Raw genomic sequence first — 22,043 nt, 5'->3', positions numbered from 1 at the left:
GGAAAGAGGCGAGGTAACGATTTTCTGTTACAATTTATTAATCTTTTCAGCGAAATAACATTTTGGGCATGGTTTTTGGAGCTTACTTTTACCAGCATAGAACGCCTGAATGATCTTTGAGATGCTGCTTATATGGCAATGAAAATTTCTATTTCCGGTGGAACAAATATTGATTGATACGGGGGATGCATATCGCATTGAAAGAGTATCACAACGATGGTAACGTGCAATAATCAATCAGAATCAAGGGTGAAGGGCAGATGATCTACACTCACCAATTGCTAGTCAATGAGAAGAAACTGTATTTTCTTTTTGATTTTTAGGCATTGGAATTGCGTCTAGTTGCTGCTGGTTTTTGTTGTGTTTCTTTTTCTCTTTCGAGGACAGCTTGTGCTCTTGTTATGATCCTGTTTTCAAATCTTCTCTCTTTATTATGGTTTGCTTCCTTATTAAGAAAAGAAGAGACATTGTATTACGTTTTTCTATTGAGTATGTGTAAATACTTGGGTGGTTTTTGCACTTCCCCTGTTGTATCATTGGTGTATTAACAATTTTGGAATGCTTTATTACTTATATATGTAAGTTGTATTGGTGAATTATATTTGAATACTGATTCTCCTCTCAATTTCTTCCCCTTCTCCATTTATTGGGCTTTTGGCTTCTTGGTCAAAATTATTTTTGACAGTGCTGATACTTTTTTCTTGAATGCTATTCACTTACAGGATGATACCACATTTGAGAAACAAAGTGCCCTATTTGCTTTGGCAATTTCTGATATTGTACTTATAAACATGTAAGTTTGAGCTTAAGCATTATTTTGGATTCGTTCTTCATGGTAACTTGGTATCCACTTTGTTTGAGGCGGGGTTTTCTTTGCTTCAGTTAGGGTGCTCATTAATGCATTGATTTTAGAATTCTTGATGAAAGCATTAAAAAACAAAAAGAAAGCAAGAAAAAGAAGAGCCAGTAGTTGTAGAAATGATCGAGACTTTTAGAGATATGTCAGGCCACATCTCAACTTCATTGACTATATTAGCTAATGCGTGTGTGTGGTGGGCGTTGTTAATATCTTATTCACAAAATTTTCCTCACATTTCATGGTAATTTAGCGACCTATATGAAAATAGATTCTATAGGCTGGGCAGAAGCATGGTTATGATTCTGGGTTTCTAAGGCTGAGAAACATTTTAACGTGTCTTACATGTTTGAGAGTTGCATGGCCGCTTGAGACCATCTTGCTTACCTGACTTCTTCCTTTTGCTGCTAAGTATCATTTTGCTGGGTCATAGAAATGTTAATTCTTTTATATTGGTACTTAAGAGGGTTTTAAATTGATGGCAAAGTGGGAAGTTGGTGGAGTAATGAATTTGTTTTCCTTAATGAATTTGTTTTCCTAAGTGATTTCCATGAGAAATTTGTTGTTAGTTTTTCTTATTATTGTTATTTTTAAATTTCAGTTGTCATTTCTGGACCCATTTCTAGATTGTTGTGTATATCCCACTTTTGTTTGACAAGATAAACCTCCAAAGAGTTTTTACGGTTCTGAAAAGCTTATAATCCTGTTTCATTGTTTCCTTGAGTGCGATCATTTCGTAAATGGAGGAGACTTTGAGCTTTTAGTTCAGATTTCCTCCTCAGGTTTATTGTGCGTTACACTCGCGCGGGTGTGCATACTCATGGATATGTTATACACTTACGTTTTTGCGTGGGCATACAGATGATTCTCATTATTAAACTATTAATGTGAGTTTGAACTTTACATACAGGTGGTGCCACGATATTGGACGGGAGCATGCTGCAAACAAACCTCTGCTTAAAACAGTTTTTCAGGTATTCTCTACTGTGCTTTCATCTGAAGCTACTATGTAATTCCAGAGCAGTTGTGATTTCTATTTTCTGTATGTTGATAGGTCATGATGCGTTTATTCAGCCCCCGCAAAACGACACTGCTGTTTGTTATACGTGACAAAACAAAGGTCTGTATGTATTTGGTGAACATATACTGTAATACACCATACGTATGCAAATGTTCTGTATTAATTCTCTATCTACTGCTGGTTTCCTGTAGACTCCACTTGAACTTCTAGAGCCATTTTTAAGGGAAGATATCCAGAAGGTAATATTTTTTCCTTTTGTTTCTGATGTTCAGTTTTATGGTGATTTAATTTTTCTCTCTTTCTTCAGCATTTCTTATAGACTACAATTTGTGTAGATATGGGATGCAGTTCGTAAGCCTGAGGAGCACAAAAATACTCCTTTGAGTGAATTTTTCAATGTAAGTTCTCTCTCTGACCATTTTCTTGTTGTTTTAGTCCCATCTCTGGCCAATCTTCTGTTTTCTAAAAATCAACAATAATAAAATAAACTTGTATTATGTCATGATCTCTCTTTTTCTTTTTTTTTTCCTCCTTTTTTTTAACTTGAAGGTGGATGTCGTTGCTCTGTCTAGCTATGAAGAGAAGGAGGAGAACTTTAAGGAGGAGGTACCCCATCAAAATTGAATTATAAAGTCAAGAATTTGTATTAGTCGTCGTTCTTATCCTTTATTTCAAGAGTTTGATGACCAGAATACGTTGTAGTATTGTATTGACTATTCATCTCGTTAAAGAATCGTGTTGTCTATTTAGATATGTGTTTATAATCTCAAATTTTTATATGCTTGACATTCATGGGAATCGTTCATCTATTTGGAACTGTATTTACATTGTAAGGAAGTTTCCAGAGTTTTATTTTATTTTATTTTTTCAGAGGTTTCTACAGCCTTCAAAGTTTCAGAGGTGTTTACGGGCTTTCTCGTTGCATTGATACTATATGCAGGTTGCTCAACTGAGGCAGCGCTTTTTTCATTCCATTTCTCCAGGAGGGCTAGCTGGTGACAGACAAGGTGTTGTTCCTGCCTCAGGCTTTTCTTTTAGTGCACGGCAGATGTGGAAAATTATAAAAGAAAACAAGGACCTTGATCTGCCTGCTCACAAGGTTAATGAGGCTAATTTATTTTTTCATTTTAAAATGTAACTGTGGTCTATGCGCATGTGATTCCTCCTACTTTTTTTTTATAATATTTGTTTTCTCTATTTTTTAATAGGTTATGGTTGCCACAGTACGTTGTGAAGAGATTGCCAGTGAAAAATTCAAACAATTGGCCTCTGATGAGGTATTCAGTCATCAATATTCGCTTCCTTAAAGACCACTGGAATGATTGAAACATTTGACCCTTACGTGAATGAACATGATTTAGGGTTGGTTGGCATTGGAAAATGCTGTACATACGGGTTCTGTTGCAGGTTTTGGGAAGAAGCTGAGCTCAATACTAGATGCCTATCTTTCTGCGTAAGTTCTGACTAGTTTGTGTATGTGGCACTCTACTTGGCACTTTAATTTTCCACTGATAGTTCATTTTTTACAGATATGATATGGAGTCAGCGTACTTTGAGGAAGGTGTGAGATATGCTAAACGACAGCAGTTGCAGTCAAAATTATTGGATGTAAGACCGCAGTCTTTTGTGCTGCATTAGTGCATTATACAATATACAGTCATTTTAGTTCAAATCTAAGTAAACTTCCTATTGCAGAGGGGAGAAAAAAAAATTAATGATTTCTTAAGTACCAACATATGCAGTTAGTGGTCTTAAACTTTCTGACAAAAGAGATACTTGTTTTCATTTTTCATATCTTTTATTTCTTCTAACTATTAATCCATTGTGGACTTCTCAGTTCGTGTACCCTGCATATACTACAATGATAGGAAATCTACGGTCTGAAGCACTTGAAAAGTTCAAAAGTAGGCTGGAGCATTCCTTAAATGAAGGAGAAGGATTCGCTGCAGCTGTTCATGACTGCACTCACTCTTGCATGCTTGAGTTTGACCAAGGATGTGCAGGTAATGTCAGATGAGATCGAGATTATGTTACAGGGAATCCTGCTACGTTTGGGAATCAATTGTATTTCCGTTCTGCCTTGCATGTAATTGGAATTTCTAGTGCTTTTATTCTGTCTCTGGAAACTTATGTAATAATATTTTATTTATGATCATTTACATCAGCTAATCAATCTTATCTTTTAAACTGTTCATGTAGAGCCACATTAGAAAGCTCTCAGCTTGTTCTTTATTGGCTTGGTTTCCGACTTTATCTTCTTTTTTGCTGAATCTGACTTTAACTTCTTATTAATGGTTTACATGCGCGGATGCGCAAATGACAATTTCATTTTTCTTCTATTAGACCGGAATGGTGTTTTAGATGGCGTGTTTTTCTTTTGTTTTCGTTTCTTTATGTTGAGAACTGTTTGGTCTACTTTGTACCATTTTACTTCCTGTTAAATGTTTGTTTCTTATCAGAAACCCAAGTTATATTCCTTGGTGTCATTAATGTAAATCATTCTATGACTATATTAGGCACTGTTAAGACTTTCTTTATGTTGTTTGGTTAGTGACGTTTTTTAAAGAGAGACACCATTACCATATTGTTTAGTGACATTAGGTATTGGTCTACGATTGTACGAATGATGTAATATCTTCCTCTCTCTCCTCTTATTTGGTCTCTTCATTTATTTATTTGTCTGTGTGAGTGGGTGGGGGCTACATTTTTGGCTAAAATTTTGATTCTGCATTTTGTGTTTATTTTGTTGCTTCCCTTCTCCCTTCCTACTGTTACTGATTCGTTTGTGGGAAATCCAATTCTTTATGTCATCTGCTATATTCTATTGATCTGATTAGCATCTTCAATTTTATTAATTGTTTTTTCTCCTCCACAGTTAACCAGTATGCAATCCTATATATATACTTTGACTTGATCAAGTGTTCTGTGCCTTCCATGCAGATGCTGCAATACAACAAGCTAATTGGGATGCCTCAAAAGCAAGAGAAAAGCTTAAACGTGATATTGATGCTCATGTATTATCTGTTCGTAGTGCAAAGTTGTCAGAATTAATCGGAAACTATGAGGTACTATTCTCCATGGCATGACAAAGTTGTGACCATAAATAAGACTGAGAACGCCATTTCAATGAAGGCATTATGTAATTGGCATAAATGCTAATGCAAATTTGATTTGCAGAAGAAACTTTCCGCAGCTTTATCTGAACCAGTTGAGTCCCTATTTGAAACTGGTGGAAAGGATACCTGGACCTCAATTAGAAAACTTCTTAAACATGAGACTGAAGTTGCAGCATCAGAGTTCTCTTCTGTCATTGCTGGTTTTGAGTTGGACCAAGATTCAATTATAAAAATGATACAAAATCTAAGGGATTATGCAAGAAATGTGGTTGAGAAAAAGGCAAGGGAAGAAGCTGGAAAGGTTTTGATCGGCATGAAAGATAGGTAAAAAAAAAAAAAAAAAAAAAAAAACGTGATCCATTTCTGCTAATTTTAATTTTTGGACACACCTAGAATTTTGGGAACTTTTTTCTTTTTTAGGTTCTCAACAGTCTTCAATCATGACTATGATTCGATGCCAAGGGTCTGGACTGGGAAAGAAGACATTAGAGCGATTACAAAGGAAGCTCGTTCTGCTGTAAGTTTCTAAGTACTTTCTGGATCAAGAGCCATGTTAGCTGTTGTTTGGCCTAAAATAACTTTTTGAGCGTCTCCTCTTCGCAATCTCTTGCAGTCTCTGAAGCTTTTATCGGTTATGGCGGCAATTCGCTTGGATGAAAAGCCGGATAAAATTGAAAGAATACTCTTTTCCTCCCTCATGGATGGAGCTGTCACTGTTTCTACAAAAAGTAGGGACATAGGAACGTCTACTGATCCTCTTGCATCAAGCACTTGGGAGGAGGTACTGTTCAGTGGGCATCCTTATTTTTTCTATAGAAAGTTCTTATAATTGAACCCTCTTATCTCATAACATAAATCAAATTAGGTTTCTCCCAAGGATACCCTAATAACACCAGTGCAGTGCAAGTCACTGTGGAGACAGTTCAAATCAGAGACTCAGTTCACTGTCACACAAGCTATTTCAGCGCAGGTAAAGTTTTGTACCATTCTTGTCATATAATGCTCTTGTGATCCACTTTGCGTAGGTACCGTATTGGATTATGTAGGTATGATATTTGTTTCTCAGTTTCTCTTTGAAAATTTGTTTCAATCTTGCTTTTGTGTTGAGAAAATTCCTGGATTTCAATTCTGGCATATAGCCTTTAGTCATTTGGATCTTTCCTCACTGCAGTTGCTCATTAAAGGTCACTCATGATTGCTTTGTTGTATGACCTTTTTTTTTAACCTCATTTTCAGGAGGCGTACAAGCGGAGTAACAACTGGTTGCCTCCTCCATGGGCAATTGTAGCATTGATTGTTCTTGGTTTTAATGAGTTTATGCTCCTTTTGAAGTAATTATGTCCATTTACACTTGACTTCTGTGCATTTGATTATAATATGCACATTCTTATTCTTAACGTCTTTCTTCTCAAGTGTTTCCTTCTATTGACTTTATTGCTTGAATGAAACAGGAATCCTTTATACCTCTTGGTTTTGTTTGTGGTGTTTTTGCTTTCGAAAGCCTTATGGATACAGATGGACATTGCTGGAGAGTTTCGTAATGGCACTGTGAGTACAAGTACAGCTATTTGTCTCAGGAAAAAGGAAAAATGATTTTTTTTTTTAATTCACACATTACACATCAAATTTGGTGTAATTTACATGTCTCCTTGTGTACGAAATTACATCAATGTCGAAGCAGTTATTTTAACTGGGGACCATCTTTCCTATAGTTGGTCCTAATGTATTGATCCTCTCTCTTCAGAGCTTAAATGAATGTCTTTGATCTAACGTCTACAATTATTTTCTCCTCCCAAACTTAGGATCAATGATCTCATATTTCTTTCTTTATAAACATTCATGGAAGAATATTTCTTATCTGGGGTATGAAAAGTTTACCTACCAGCATTTAATTTCTGAACCATCAAACTTTTATTAAACTATGAAATGTCATAGGTGAATATACCATATTTTAATTCTGTTTATTCTGTTTTTAGCTTTACGTTTAAAAATGCACATTAGCAGTATGCATACCATGCGAGTTCGAACAAATACTGAGCCTTTTGTTTTTTTTTTTTTTTTGCTTGTTAGCAGCTGGCTGGACTACTATCGATTTCGTCAAGGTTTTTTCCCACTGTTATGAACCTTTTAAGACGACTTGCCGAAGAAGCTCAGGGACATCCAACGCCTCAAGCATCAGGACAGTCAGGTTCTGCTGTTTCCCAGGGATTCAGACATCAAACGCATCCATCAAATCCATTATCTAACTCAATCCCCGAGTCATCGGTATCATCCAATATTTCATCATCTGATGATGGCGTCGAATATTTGAGCCCTATTTTGAATCGCAGGCGAGCTACAAACATTCAAGAACCAGAACTTTCTTGACATGAGTTCCTTATCTGCACAATGTGTATCGGATGGACTCTTTTTGCAGTAGTTTATTTTCTTGCTTCTTCTTGTAGTCTTTTCGACTTCATTTCCTTGGTTCACAGAGGACGTTGAAAAGCCAGATTCTACAAAATAACTCTGCATGGAGCTTTTCATAGATAGATCAAAGCTTAACCGTAGATTGACATTTTAATTCTGTATAGTAACCACACACATGGTCTTTATTAATGACAAATAAAGAAATCTGAATAATTATCGTATGCATTAACCCCTACCGTTTCGCGTTTCTGAACGCCGTTTCATTTTCGGTTCTATTTCTCATCCGTACACAGAGGTGCAGCAACTGTCATAACTGTGAGGGAGTTGAGTAACAAATAACAGAAGGAAGAAAAAGAAGAAACGTAAGCCTCAAAACCCTTTCGCTTTCAAAGATCAGGGACTAAAGTTATGAAGACGTCAATAGGAGATGGATTTCAAAGAGGTACAAATAAAAAGTGGAGACGGCTTTTCTGGAGAGCGTTTTAAAGATGGCTGAAATTTAGGTTAACAAATAACAGAACACTAATAACTCACGTATCAGTCTAAGACGAGACACCTAAATTACTCCATATTTACGGGTAAATCATCTTTACAAGATTAGACATTTTTCTCCAAATAACAAAAATGTTCAACTTGATCTCGACAGAACGAAAATGTTGTCGCTGTACGGAGCTCGTTTAGCTGCGATCAAGGATCCGGGGGAGAGCGACTATGACTCTGTCCTCACGGTTTGTATTTGATCCAATTTCTCCAAGTTCAACTTTATTCAGTTGTAATTTCACTACTTCAAAGCCAAATCTAAAGAAATCAATGATACACGCAGAATATTCGACGATGTTGTTTGTGCAAAAGAACCTCAACTGCATTTTCGTTCTGATTTATTGTACTGTCAAAAAAACATTTGCCAATCATGAGGAATTTTTTTTTCATTGTACTCACAATTAATACTACCCAAAAGATTATGGTGGTTTTGTGCCAACCTCGGAGATCAACAAAAAGCTTGTGTCAGAATCCCCCAAATAGAGAAGTGGAAAACGCTAACAACAACAAAGTGCGAGATGATTCCAAACTTCATGGAGAGTATAACTAAGAATTAAACGACTTTTCTCCTGTCTTAATTATGTACTTTACTGGTCGATATTCTCATAATAGTCCTTAGCTTTGATTTTACTCGAAGAAAAATATTCTTTTGTACCTCGTGCAACTCTAATTTGATCTGTACCTTTTTTTTTTTTGTTGGATAATTTGATCTGTACTTAGTTTTTTGCAGGGTAATTTGTCTTTTTTTTTAAATATCTTAATAAACCTGGAGTTTTTTTGTCTCGAAATTCGAATAATATTCATTATTTAAAATGGTTCTTTCGTGCATTCATCCAAAGGGGACAATTGCTTCAAATTTGAGCAATTGATATATTTTGAAGAATATTATATGTAATATTTAGTTTATTTATTTCTCCATTCAATTTGAAGTGGAATCCTTCTTATTCTATTTTTAAATTTCTATATTGATTTTCTCTATTTTTTCTAAATTCTAAATTCAAGGACCAACTATTGTACTAAATCACAAATAAAAACGGAGAATACGTTGATAACTTGTAATGTCATAGAATTGATATTTGATAGAAATATTAGTATCGTATAGAGTCGACGAATGAGATGAGTTCATTTCAGAATTCACACATGAGCAAATGACAAAAAAGAAAGCATTTGTTTCCCTTCTATATCTTACATCTATAGTATTTTTGCCTTGGTGGATCTCTCTCTCATTTACATTTAATAAAATTCTGGAATCTTGGGTTAATAATTGGTGGAATACTAGGCCCTCCGAAATTCTTTTGAACGATATTCAAGAAAAGAATATTCCAAAAAAATTCATAGAATTAGAGGAACTCTCCCTCTTCGACGAAATGCTAAAGGAATACTCGAAAATGCATTTACAAAAGCTTCACGTTGGAGTATACAATAAAACGATCCAATGGATCAAGATGCACAATGAGAGTCGTATCCATACGATTTTACAATTCTCAACAAATATAATTATTCTATGTGTTTTTTCTATTCTAAGTAATGAACAACTTATTTTTCTTAACTCTTGTCTTCAAGAATTTCTATATAATTTAAGCGACACAATAAAGGCTTTTCCTATTCTTTTATTAACCAATTTATGTATAGGATTCCATTCGCCCCATGGTTGGGAACTAATGATTGGCTCTATCTATAAAGATTTTGGATTTGCTCATAATAATCAAATTATATTCGGTGTTGTTTCTACTTTTCCAGTCATTTTAGATACAATTTTTAAATATTGAATTTTTCGTTATTTAAATCGTGTATCTCTGCCACTTGTAGTAATTTATCATTCAATGAATGATTGAAAAATGATTGATCGATCCAATTATAATGTTTGTTACTTTGTAACATAAGTAAAACAGTCAAAATTGTACTTCTTTTTTCTACCCACCCGAGGGATTCCTTCAATATTCGAGTAAAATTATTTCAGTAAATAACAGAATCATAGACAGGGAACTATACTAGTGACTTATCTAATTTTATTGTAGAAATCATCGGGATCAATGATTGGACCATGCAAATGAGAAATGCCGTTTCTTGGATAAAGGAAGAGATTATTCAATTTATTGTCGTATCGCTCATAATATATATAATGACTCGGGCACCCATTTCAAATGCGTATCCTATTTTTGCACAGTAGAGTTATAAAAATCCACGAGAACCGACTGGCCGTATTGTATGTGCCAATTGCCATTTAGCTAACAAGCCCATGGATATCGAGGTTCCACAAGTGGTACTTCATGATACTATATTTGAAGCAGTTGTTCGAATTCCTTATGATTTGTAAGTGAAATAAGTTCTTGCTAATGGAAAAAAAGAGCCTTGAATGTGGGAGCTATTCTTATTTTACCTGAGGGGTTTGAATTAGCCCCTTCCGATCGTATTTCACCCGAGATTAAAGCAAAGATAAGCAATCTGTCTTTTCAGAGCTATCGCCCCACGAAAAAAAAATATTCTTGTGATAGGTCTTGTTCCTAGTAAAAGAAATATAGTGAAATCACCTTTCCTATTCTTTCCCCGGACCCGCTACTAAGAAAGACGTTCACTTCTTAAAATATTCCACATACATAGGCGGAACAGGGGAAGGGGTCAGATTTATCCCGACGGGAGCAAGAGTAGCAATAATGTTTATAATGCTGCATCGGCGGGTATAGGAAGTAAAATCTTATGAAAAGAAAAAAAGGAGATACAAAATAACCATAGTGAATGCATCGGATGGACGTCAAGTGGTTGATATTATCCCTCTAGGACCAGAACTTCTTGTTTCAGAGGGTGAATCCATCAAACTAAATCAACCATTAACGAGTAATCCAAATGTAGGTGGATTTAGTCAGGGGGATGTGGAAATAGTACTTCAAGATCTATTACGTGTTCAAGGCCTTTTGCTCTTCTTAGCATCTATTATTTTGGCACAATTCTTTTTGGTTCTTAAAAAGAAACAGTTTGAGAAGGTTCAATTGTCCGAAATTAATTTCTAATTTATCAATATCAAGTTTTAAAAAAACCAAATTTTTGTTGAAAATTGTGTTATGTAATTCTCTATGATCAAAAAAATTTCTGAAAAGCCTTTTGCTCGTTTATATTCTTTTTCTATCAGGTTTTAGGAATTACTTGTGCCGTATTTCTAGTCATAGTATGTGTGTTGTGAAGAAGATTATTTGACTTTACTTAGCTCTTCTTTATTTCTTTGTTTTCTCAATCAAAATAAAATGGCAGCGGTATAATTATGTCATTATTGTCAGATTTAAATACCATATAATGAATCAATCGTTTTCTATTCTAATATCTAATAGAATTGAATAAAAGTTGATGAAATACTAAACATGAGATAAATAAGCGGAGAATATAAACCAAAGTATAAAAAAAATGAATGAGAGGAAAAAAAACATTCTATTCAAGAGGGATTATTTGTCTTCCTAGCCTTTGACACAAGAAAAGGAATTTTCCACAACCCTTTCTTGTGTCGAAATAATAATCATTCTTGATCCCGTTCATGAAAGATTCCTATTCATAGTTTCCATTTTTTTTTTCAAGGTTTATCATAACCCTGTTTTAGATTTATTCCATAAATAAAGTAGTAATGGTGGACAAACAAAAATATAGGAACATTTATTGAACAAATAGAACTTATTCATAAACTTATAAAATTATAAGCTTATATATATTATTAAGAGCTCAACGAGACCTACCCCCTCTTTCTTTGTGTTCTTCGAGGGGGATTCTGTTGAGTTCTTATGCTTTCATGGTGTGTCTACAATCCTGTTCACCAGATTACTAAAGGGATGAATCTAATCCAAAATATGAACCATAAAAGAAAATACCGATTAATTCGATCACAAGAATACCGGTTATAATACCTATTATCCAAAGAGGAATCCTTCTAATAGTATCAACCATTTGTCCTACTTTCCTCCACATTTCATCAGGTGGTCATGCTAGAGACATAAACAATCATAGATAATTATGAGGTGATATCATTCCAAATGGGATACAAGAATTTCTACTATTATTTAATAGTCTTCTCCTTTTTTTTTATTAATTGAAGAAATAATTAGAAAATAAAACAGCATGTATAAAAATGAGTAATAACCCCCGATAGAGACTAGTATGATTTAATTCAACATTTTGCTCGTTTGGGTTTGATTATGTTGTAGCTCTATGATTTGGATTAGGTTTATTGTTGGATGAACTGCATTGCTGATATTGACCCCAAAAAAGAAATGGTAGGTACAGCTAGTTAGGGAACAACTAACCATCGAATTGGAAAAATTGGATAGGTTCTATCTATAGTCATTGGGACCTCCTAAAAAGATCTACTAAATTCGTTGAGTTGTTCCAAAGGATCAAAACGGCCAGTTATTAATGGAATTCCTTGTCGGCTTTCTGTAAAATACTCGTTTGGACGGGGGCTTCCAAATACATCGTGAGCTAAACTCGTGCTGACAAATAACCAACCCGCAGTGAATAGGGAAGGTATAGTAATGCTATGAATGACCTAGTAGCAAATACTGGTAATAATATCAGCAAAAGAACGTTCTCCTGTACTTCCAGACATGTTAAGCTCTGCATATTCTTGTATAGTTAAAGGGAGTCGACTTCGTAAAAGATAAAATCAGTAAATGAAAATTCACTGAAATTGAATCTTTGTGAGATTTAGAGTATACCGAATTAATATAGCTATCTTTCTTCTGACATAGCATCGTAATTTCACAATCAATATTGAAATGAAGTGTTAGAGAATTTATTTATTTTTTTGTTGCTTGTACATGTAGAATTTGTACCATTTAAAACATAATTTCTCAAATTCCTCTATCACTAAAATTCTTGCAGTACATGTAGTAGTAGCACTTGTAATATAAGAATAGAAAGATTTTCTCTATTATTAGCTTCGGACTAGAGGTAAAAATACTAGATAGTATTCAAGGAAAAAAAGAGAACAATGACTAAATAAAATAATAATTAATATTCGTGATCCATATATTATTGTTGTATTAAACCCAAAGGAAAGGTTCTTCTTGACCTAATTACAAGAATAGGGCTTTGTAGTATGGAAATTAAAAATTTAAAACCATTTTTGAGTCATCATCCGATTCTTCTTTTTTTTTTTTTTTTTTCCTTTCTCTTTTCGTTTGAGAGATTATGTGAAATAACTCATTATTCAATTTAATAAGTTTGAATTAAAGTAAAAAAGTAAAAGGCTTTTTTGTTATAAGCTAAGATCCTCATCGTTATAAAAATAAAATAAGTAAAAAAAAAAGAATTTCGGCGATACAATAAAAAAAAACTATCCAAATAGAGATGATTTTGCAATTTTAGCCCATAGTGATTCAAAAAAGTTTCATTTTTTAATGAAGTTATAAATTTTTTTTTATAATTATTTAAAATTCATTAATAAGATTCTATATATACTAATATATATTAATATATTAAATAAATAGAATATTATTAAATATTGGCTATTAGTTTATTCAAGTAAACTAATACAGATAGATTATCTTTTCAAACTATATGCCATAGAATTTTTTATATTCATGACCATCTCTTTTGCCGTAGTTTCGAGATTGTCAGATCTGCACCTCCAAATCCATCCAGTTTGGCTTTTGCTGAAGGGAACTGAGCTCTAGATGTCAAACTGTAACAAGCAGAAATCATATGTCCATCATGAAAAACAAACAAATAAATAATTAAATTATACAATAAATGCAAACATTTTAGTGACTGGCTAGAAAGATACGAGCTTACGCAATAAGCAAACCTTGTAGAATCACATATCAGTTCCTAACATGCGTCATGAGAAATTCTCGAGTCACGATATAGGTGAGTGACTATTAAAGTTCTAGCCGAAACCAATAATTTCTTATTATCATTTAACATATTCTCCAATAAAACTTGGTTAATTATCTCATATATCCAAGCTCTTCAAGCTATTTTGCACTTGCCCTACATTTTCTAAGTATTATGTATGATACACAAATTTTCTCTTGAAGGGTGCATGATAATCTTGTTTGAACACACATAATATATGGTTAGATAAAGGAAATCAGTTCATAGCTGAATGACTACTAGACACACATAGAGACTGCTAGTTGATAAATATATTTGTGATAGACTTCTAATGGAGATAACAAGCCTATGAACTTATAAGGCAGAAAGATTAAAAAAAAAAAAAGAAAAGAAAAGAAAAGAAAAGAAGAAAACCAAAAACCTTGCGTGTTTGTGTGTGTGTGTGAAAGAGAGAAAGAGACAAGAGAATCTTCATCCATTTATGTGTTTATTCATTCTAACTAATTCTAATAAACCAACTAGGTTCTGTGACTGAATTATAGATCACAGACAATTTCAATGTCAAACACCATCCTTCAGAAATCTGTGACACAATAGTATTTGAGAAAAACAAACATGGTGACAGAAAAATATGTACTATAATTCCAGCATCGAGAAGATTATTATTAACCTCTCACCAAAAAAAAGAAAAAATTAGTACTAACCTGCTCCTTAGAACAACACATGGCATGCCCACTCGCTCAGCACCAGCCACTCCAGATTGGCTTCCTGCAACAAGGACGCAATTGTAGACAGGTAAACAAGCACTTTCTGCCCCTGCACGCAGTGCAGCTATGATCTTCCCTAAGCTGGATGACCGTCAACATGTAAAAAAAATTTGAAACAGAAATGTCACAAACAAGCAACTAATTTCATACAACACGTGTCATTATCATTTTTCAGAAACAAATAATTTGATCAGGTCACATGACACCTTATTAGCATAACCATTTCTGTGATGGTATGCATCTGAAAGAGACAGAGAACTGAGAAGATATTTAAGCCAAGGAGAATACTAGCCTTTCAGAGGAGGTGGTATCTATGTTAACACTCAACTTTAGCTTAGATGCAACTTCCTCAGCTATCCTTTGTTTCTCGGCAGAAACTGGACCAAAAAGAACGAATTAACCAATTCAATACTAGACATTATGCGTTCAAAAGGAGTCCATCACCAAACAAAACAGGTCAACTAACTATGGAGAAACAACTTGCCTGCTTCATTCGCCTGCTTGGCTAGTTCCTCGTTTAAACCAGAAGAAAATTCTTTATTACGTACAAGTTGGCCATACATGCTTTGTTCTACCTCCTCGTTGCCGATGATCTTTACCTTTGAAACTCTTTCATGGCCAAGCTTTTCAGTTATGGATCTAACATGTTGTGAACATATGCAAGGAAATATTAGCTAGCTCCCAATCTGTCAATAATGAACAGGTCCTTATACACTAAACTGAAAAAAATGAAGAACCATATGTCCATCAAACTAGGAGATACAACTGAATTGCACTGTTGATATCTGTTAAAGTTGGCATCACTGATACCCCACTTCTTTTGAAATATTATAAGGATCGACAAGTTCATAATGATGGTTGAGAAACTCCCATACCATAACTCAGATATTCACGATAAAGAAATAAAAGATAAATAAATAAAGAATGAAACATTAAAAAAGAAAAAAGAAATATTAAAGCAGACTGAGAACATTTGTTTAAACACATATCTTAGAGCAGGGACGTAAATGGGGCTGGGAGAGCAGGGGTTTAGTCACTCCGCCCCATTAATTAAGCGGGATCACCTTCCACTTATGTCGAATCTTACTGATGAGTCATTACCCCCTATCCTATGGTCCAAATTCTACAGATTGGGATCAAGTGATTAACAGAGATGTCACTAGTTTAAATTTGTGAAAATATTGATAGATGTTGTGAATAAAATAAAAATGTTGACTAGATCTGTCTAGACTTGATTACTTGTTTCAGAAACATGGAATTAGTCATAATTCATGAATTCGTAAAACAACCAGTGATACATCAATGACTAATTAACTTTAAAAAAATACTAAGTAAACAACTATTATATGTCATGTTGCGTGAACCAAAACAAAAACTACAAAAAGGAAAAAAAACAAAAAAAGTACGAGAAAAAAAGCTTGAGATTTCTATTTTGTTATGTCTTTTTTACTTATCATTTTTATTTTGGAAAATATGCATAAAGCTTGAACTTGAACTTGAACACGAAGTGAAAAACATCATTACTTTAATTTGGTCACAATATTTGATGATGATAACATGCTGAGAAGACGCATAGAGTTAGTCCTAATTATGTCCATGTATGCTAAATCAGTTTGATTATGTGCACCTACTAACACAAAGGTCAGTATTAACTATATTTAGTTAAATTTATTGGTCTAATAATCCAATTTTATCATCAACATATTTATGGACGTATATGTTTATATATTGCAACACATTTTAGCATACATTCAACATGTCACCTACAGAATGAGAATGAGATACCAAGTAATAGCAGTAAAGCACCACCGATCTTATGGCTAAAGGACCACATAGAATATCCACGGTCTTCTGTCTAAAAAGAGCACATAAACATCAAACATAAGTGTTGTTACTATTTACTCCCTTTGACATAATCTTATTAAATCTATTTTCTAGTTTCTATTTCCTACACGTGTGATATGCATCTATACAGACTTATGATTGATAAGATATCCCTCCTAGGCTGATGCAAATATTAGAAGACAAAGTTGAATAAATTTGACAGCTGACAGATCTAAATAGTCAACCGCTGTCTGTTCTCAAGTGTCCAAAACAGCATGCTCCTGGCTACCTTGCTATTTTATCCGCATTTCTACTGTAGGCAGTCAGTATAACCACAGGCACTCCTCCATTATTGGCATCATCAATAAATCTGCACATTGATAGAAACAAACAGGTTCAAAGTTTGATACTGAAGGGGAGAAAAACAAAAAAGCAGAAAAGAACCAGATAATAACAAAATAACATTCAGTATTACAAAAGCCAGTAAATCTATGTGTGTGCTCACAAATTGTCAAAGCAAGGATCAAAAGTGTTTCATAAAAGACAACCTCATCAAGAATACTACAACCAAATTAAAGACATAGGAACAATGATTTGTTACCAAACACAATATCTCACATTCACACGAAACTAATAAATGCTTACTATTTGGTAAAATATCGCCGATAAAATAATCATACAAACAACCCAAAATTGTTGTAAGGTGCAAAGCATAAAAAATACGTGGGCAATGCAAATAACTTGTATGAGCAAGCCAAATTATCACAATGGCACTCGATATTTTTAGAGCAAGAAAATGTTCTTCATAAAAGCTTCTTTAATTTTAAAAACTCATTGGAAAGCTGGAGAGGATACACATTAGATGAACAACCCAGATCTAATCGGGATAAGAACGTACTCTTCAACTCCGGGCCGTAAAGGTAAATCTTTTGATACTAAAAATTCATTAAATGCTGTCTCCTGCCAACAAATAACCAACTATTAAGTACCTTACCTTTTTTTGTTCTCAACAGAATGGGTAAAAACCAAGGGATCAAAGGAAAGGAACGTAATATCGGATAGACTAAGTGGTGTTACTTAAACAAGTTATGGACATTTGAACTTTGGCGTACCCACATCAAATAAATCAACATTTGCAGTAGGTCTAATTGTAATAATAGATCGTTGGGTGATATTCTCATCCTCCAAGACATTAAAAACTTAAATGGCATATATAACCCAAATGATCAAAATATTGACACGGGCACTTAACATTATTTTCTAAGACTCCGTTCATTTTGCTGATTCGAGTTTAAAATTTGAATTTTGTTACAGTAAAAAGCTCTCACAAATAGTCACATCTAACTTTTTTACTACAGTAAAAAACTCTCACATAAAGTCACATCTCAATTCGAATTAAAAACTCAAATCAGCGAACTAAACAGGCTCTAAAATTCCTAGTTTCTAATGAAACCGTCAACGTCAGAAAGCTATCAAATTATCGCTTCATGTATGTGCCTCAAAATATGTAGCCTAAAACAAAATATTTAGTATGGCGTGTATTTATTTCAGTAAATAGCAATACCTTTTCTTGCAGAACACGTTTGACAAATGAGGACTTTTCGCTTGTGGGCAGTGATGTAGCCCAGCCAATCTACAAATTGGATTCAAGCAATATTTACGTTACACTCAAAAGAGTCCCGTCTTAAACTATTTGTACTTTCATACATAATGAGAGGAGGAACTGACCCGGTTAAAAAACAAAATCAGCATCCTTTCCTCATCACCAATACTCTTCCTGAAATTTTGTCGTCAAGGTTTATAGCAATTTTATCAGTAGTCATTCTCTTTATCAAGATATTTCACATCACAAAAGAGGATTTTCATGTCAAGAGAACTAAGGACGTAAAGTCAAGTATAACAAACATGGCACATGTATCAAAGTACAAAAAAGAAAGAAATGAACGGAAGATATGATCTTAAATATAAGTATTTAAGGGCAAATCTCAACTCTCAATCATTTCCCACCTTACAAGGTCTAAATAGACAGGCTCACTCCAACTTGCACAGTCCAGCCCAAGCTTTCGAAATGCTGACAGTGATAGGAAAAAAAAGAAAAGAAAATCGTAACTAAAACTGCACACATCTATTGCTCAGGAAATTTCTGAAACGCCCTATGGCCTATATGTACAATAAACATATGACGGGTGTATTTGCTGCACCTGTGTTAAAGGCTTGGCGATTTCCCAGGCGATATGCATCCACAAGGACCCTAAAAGCAAGAAAATGCATTGAGGAAAAAAAAAATCAAGCAGAACCAATCTAAAACAATTTTCTAAAAAAATATTACTGAAAATAAAAGCAAAGCACTCATAACAAATCAGAAAAGAAGAATTCAGACTTCTAATCTCCATCTTATAAAAAGAGAAATCCATCAATTTTCTCAATTTGCTTTCATGATCTCACTTTGAATCGTGGATTCCAGCATCAGAATATTCTATAAGCTGTAAATGTTGAAAGCAACAATCCAATCTAGAATTGGAATTAGATGTACTGAATCCACTAAATAATTGAACTACAGACCATTCAAATTCCAATTTTACAAACATCTGTCGACATATAACCGAAACTTGACATAGTAAACCTGAATAACAAAAGTCCTGTAAATCTTTCATTTTCAAAAAGAACTACACGTACACAAAATTAAGCTAAAACTACACCATAGAATGCTTATCTGATGAAATAAATCAGTATAACATAGCAATGTCGAATGACTATACAAGAAAGTGGCGTAAATTTGTAAATAATAAGTAAAATAAAGCTCTAATATGGATTAAAAACTGGACCAAATTCGAATTTAATGCAAGCTTCATAAAGTCAGCATGTAAGATAAAAAGAAAAAAAAAAGGAAAAATGAATTGATCACCCTTCAAATTCAAGAAGCACACCGAGTCCCTGAGACGAGGTCTCGTCGTCGCCGAGGTAGTCTGGCGGGTAGTTTGAGCAAAGAGGCGTGAGAGGAGGATTGGTGTGCGGACATTTTCCCAGAAAATTAGAGATTTTCTCGGGAAAATTGGAGCTGAATGGAGGGAAAAAACTGAGGTGGTTTCTGGTTACAGAGCAGAATTGAGTTCTAGCGGTGGTGGAGAAGCGTAGAGCTGTGAGCATTGGATTTGGACACAGAGCGAATTCCATGGCGGTTAGAGCAGTACACCAGACTTGGCGGCTGAAAGGCGGAAGTTGCGTTATTCATCAGCTATAAAGCGTGGGGGAGCGGGGTGCGGTTACGGCTGTTATTTATGAAGAATATTCAAATTACAAAACTAAAAATATCAGTACCAAAAAACATCATGGGTAAATAAATCAGTTTATTTTTTTATCAAGAGAATCGGTGGAGCGTGTTATTTTGTTCCTCGTAGAAATGGTAAGTGTATATTTAGGTCCCGTTTAGTTCACTGATTCAAATTTTTAATTTGAGTTGAGATGATTTTATGTGAGAGCTTTTTACTGTAATAAAAAAAGTTAGATGTGATTGTTTATGAGAGTTTTTTACTGTAGCAAAACTCGAATTTTAAACTCGAATCAGCGAAATAAACGAGACCAATATATGAGTTATGTTCCGTATAAATTTACGATTTTAGTTCTATTTTTTATTAAAAAAATTAAAATTTTAAAGTTATAATTTAAAATTTTCGATTACATCCATATACTAAGCAGACTTTAAAGTTTGTCTATTAAATTAGTTTTTTAATAATTAAATTAGTATAAATTTATATTAAAAATTTATTACGTATCACGTAAATTTGACACGTAAATTTGACAATAAAAAAAAATTAAAACATCTTTCATAGTAAGAGTCGTATTTAATATTATTTTTTAAAGAATTATTTTTATAAATACTTTAAAATATATACTTTATTTCAAAATGTCTCTTAATTTTTTAAAATAATTTAAACACTTCTGATTTATAAAAAACAGGTCAAATTACCCTTCCATCCATTTCTGTGTATCATTTAGATTGAAAATGCATACTTAACAATAAAAATGAGTTAATTAAAAGTTTATTAATAACTTTAATTATCTTTAAAAATTAATTAAAGATATTTAACAAATAAAAATCAGTTATTTAAATATTAATAAAATAAATTTACTTGATACCATAAACCCAGATGAAATAATCGAAAAAAGCACCCAAAAATAGAAATTTTGCCCCAAAAAAGTACTTTCAAGGAAAGGAAAAAGCTCTATATTTAAGACGACCTGTGTTTACCTGAAATTGAGCTGATGCAAAAGGGAAAGATGAATTACTCTCACTTTAATCCTCCACCGAACTGAATAATCGAAAGATCTAAGCAAAACTCCAGTGTCTAAAACAGAAATTGAAAATCTTAGCTAAAATCGCCAATAAATTAAAGAATCGATTCCGGAAAAGGAGAAAACTTGAGGACCAAAGGACAGGCTTTTCTGAAAATAAATTGGCGGAGAAATCAAGGAGTTTAGGACTGGTTTATCTGGACGGGAAAGAGAACGAAAATGAGGGGAAAGTGAGAGAAAATGGAAGGGAGGGTGTGAGGAAACAATAGCCAGGGCTTTGTCATCTCAACTCTCAAGCAGTGCTTTGGAAGGGAGGGTCTTCACACACACTTACGAGTCAAAAGCGCGTTTGAAACTGTTCTAAAAATAATTTTGTTTTTTTTTATGAAAATATAAATGAAAATCTTTTTAATTTTAGATAGAAATTAATTTTAAAAAAATATTTAATAATTTTATTAAGAAATTATTTTTAATATAAAAAAATTTATTAATCTCTCTCCCCTCAAAAACAGAGAAAATAAAAATAAAAAATAAAAAATTATAAAAAATTATTTTTTATTTTTTTTATTTTACATAAAATTAAAAAATTATTTTTATATCCGTTTTTTATTTTTATTACACCAAATGCCGTTTTAGAAACATTTTTATTTTTATTTATTTTTTTTTTAAAAAACGTAAAAAATAAAAATATGATAAAAATAAAAAATAATTAAAAATAATTTTTTATTTTTTTTATTTTATATAAAACTAAAAAATTATTTTTATATCCTTTTTTTTATTTTTATTACTTTAGAAACATTTTCATTTTTTTTTTTTAAAAAACGTAAAAAATAAAAATATGATTAATTTTAAACACGACCTTAAGGTTATATGTTTGTTTTTTAAAATAGCCTGTTTTTTTGTTTGTTTTTTTATTAATCTTCAAAATATTATTTACATTTTGCGGGTGTATTTATTATTTTTTAATAATTAATTTATTTTCGTTAGTTTAATTTTGATTTATAATGTTTTATTGAGTGTCACATCAGTAAAAATTAGAATAATAGAGAGAAGTAGGTGAGGGAAGCATTTTGAATGATTTTTTATATGTTAAAAAAGTATTTTGAACTGTTTTAAAATATTAAAAGTAATTTAAAATAAGATACATATTTTACGAAATATTTATGAAAATAATTTTTTTTGAAGTGAAATTATTTCAAAGTTCAAACCCTTACCTTAAAGGATCGTCTGGTATGAGATAATTATAAAAATGAGAATGAAAATTTTTTAAATTTTTATGTTCAAGACTTTTTTAAAACCTATAGGTTCGTAAATTTTACATTACCCCAATTTAAAATAATCTTAAACCTACTCGATTGGGTTATTCACTTTTTCGTAATATTTACGGGAAACAATTTGCCCTA

At 33.0% G+C, this 22,043-nt stretch overlaps 2 protein-coding genes across 3 annotated transcripts in view; one reads left to right on the top strand and one right to left on the bottom strand.

The window, feature by feature from the left end:
- LOC21408582 (protein ROOT HAIR DEFECTIVE 3 homolog 2) overlaps window positions 1-7,618 on the top strand; it is an 8,677-nt gene extending 1,059 nt beyond the window's left edge. The window contains exons 4-23 of one of the 2 annotated variants that reach the window (XM_024166982.1): window positions 1-13; window positions 723-793; window positions 1,767-1,830; window positions 1,911-1,976; window positions 2,069-2,116; window positions 2,213-2,275; window positions 2,427-2,483; window positions 2,818-2,976; window positions 3,086-3,154; window positions 3,239-3,330; window positions 3,407-3,485; window positions 3,715-3,880; window positions 4,818-4,942; window positions 5,055-5,317; window positions 5,414-5,510; window positions 5,607-5,774; window positions 5,859-5,963; window positions 6,230-6,324; window positions 6,445-6,541; window positions 7,064-7,618. In XM_024166982.1, coding sequence (XP_024022750.1) covers window positions 1-13; window positions 723-793; window positions 1,767-1,830; window positions 1,911-1,976; window positions 2,069-2,116; window positions 2,213-2,275; window positions 2,427-2,483; window positions 2,818-2,976; window positions 3,086-3,154; window positions 3,239-3,330; window positions 3,407-3,485; window positions 3,715-3,880; window positions 4,818-4,942; window positions 5,055-5,317; window positions 5,414-5,510; window positions 5,607-5,774; window positions 5,859-5,963; window positions 6,230-6,324; window positions 6,445-6,541; window positions 7,064-7,360 — 2,194 coding nt within the window. In that variant the 3' untranslated portion in view covers window positions 7,361-7,618. The remainder of the gene's footprint in view (window positions 14-722; window positions 794-1,766; window positions 1,831-1,910; window positions 1,977-2,068; window positions 2,117-2,212; window positions 2,276-2,426; window positions 2,484-2,817; window positions 2,977-3,085; window positions 3,155-3,238; window positions 3,331-3,406; window positions 3,486-3,714; window positions 3,881-4,817; window positions 4,943-5,054; window positions 5,318-5,413; window positions 5,511-5,606; window positions 5,775-5,858; window positions 5,964-6,229; window positions 6,325-6,444; window positions 6,542-7,063) is intronic. The other variant, XM_024166983.1, reaches the window with a different exon arrangement.
- Window positions 7,619-13,488: 5,870 nt separating this feature from the next.
- On the bottom strand, window positions 13,489-19,654 carry LOC21408580 (CBBY-like protein). The gene is made up of 11 exons (XM_024167062.1): window positions 19,253-19,654; window positions 18,549-18,598; window positions 18,355-18,418; window positions 18,076-18,124; window positions 17,912-17,980; window positions 17,246-17,307; window positions 16,637-16,717; window positions 15,008-15,162; window positions 14,816-14,900; window positions 14,461-14,604; window positions 13,489-13,604 (listed from the first exon to the last, which is right to left on the bottom strand). The coding sequence occupies exons 1-11, from the start codon at window positions 19,519-19,521 to the stop codon at window positions 13,502-13,504; spliced, it is 1,131 nt and encodes a 376-aa protein (XP_024022830.1). The 5' UTR covers window positions 19,522-19,654; the 3' UTR covers window positions 13,489-13,501.
- Between the last annotated feature and the right edge of the window lie 2,389 nt (window positions 19,655-22,043).

This window comes from Morus notabilis, unplaced genomic scaffold, assembly GCF_000414095.1.
Source record: "Morus notabilis unplaced genomic scaffold, ASM41409v2 Scaffold276, whole genome shotgun sequence".
In the NCBI taxonomy this organism is placed as follows: domain Eukaryota; kingdom Viridiplantae; phylum Streptophyta; class Magnoliopsida; order Rosales; family Moraceae; genus Morus; species Morus notabilis.
Note: the sequence above shows the minus strand (reverse complement) of the source record. Positions and strands in the feature narration are given on the sequence as shown.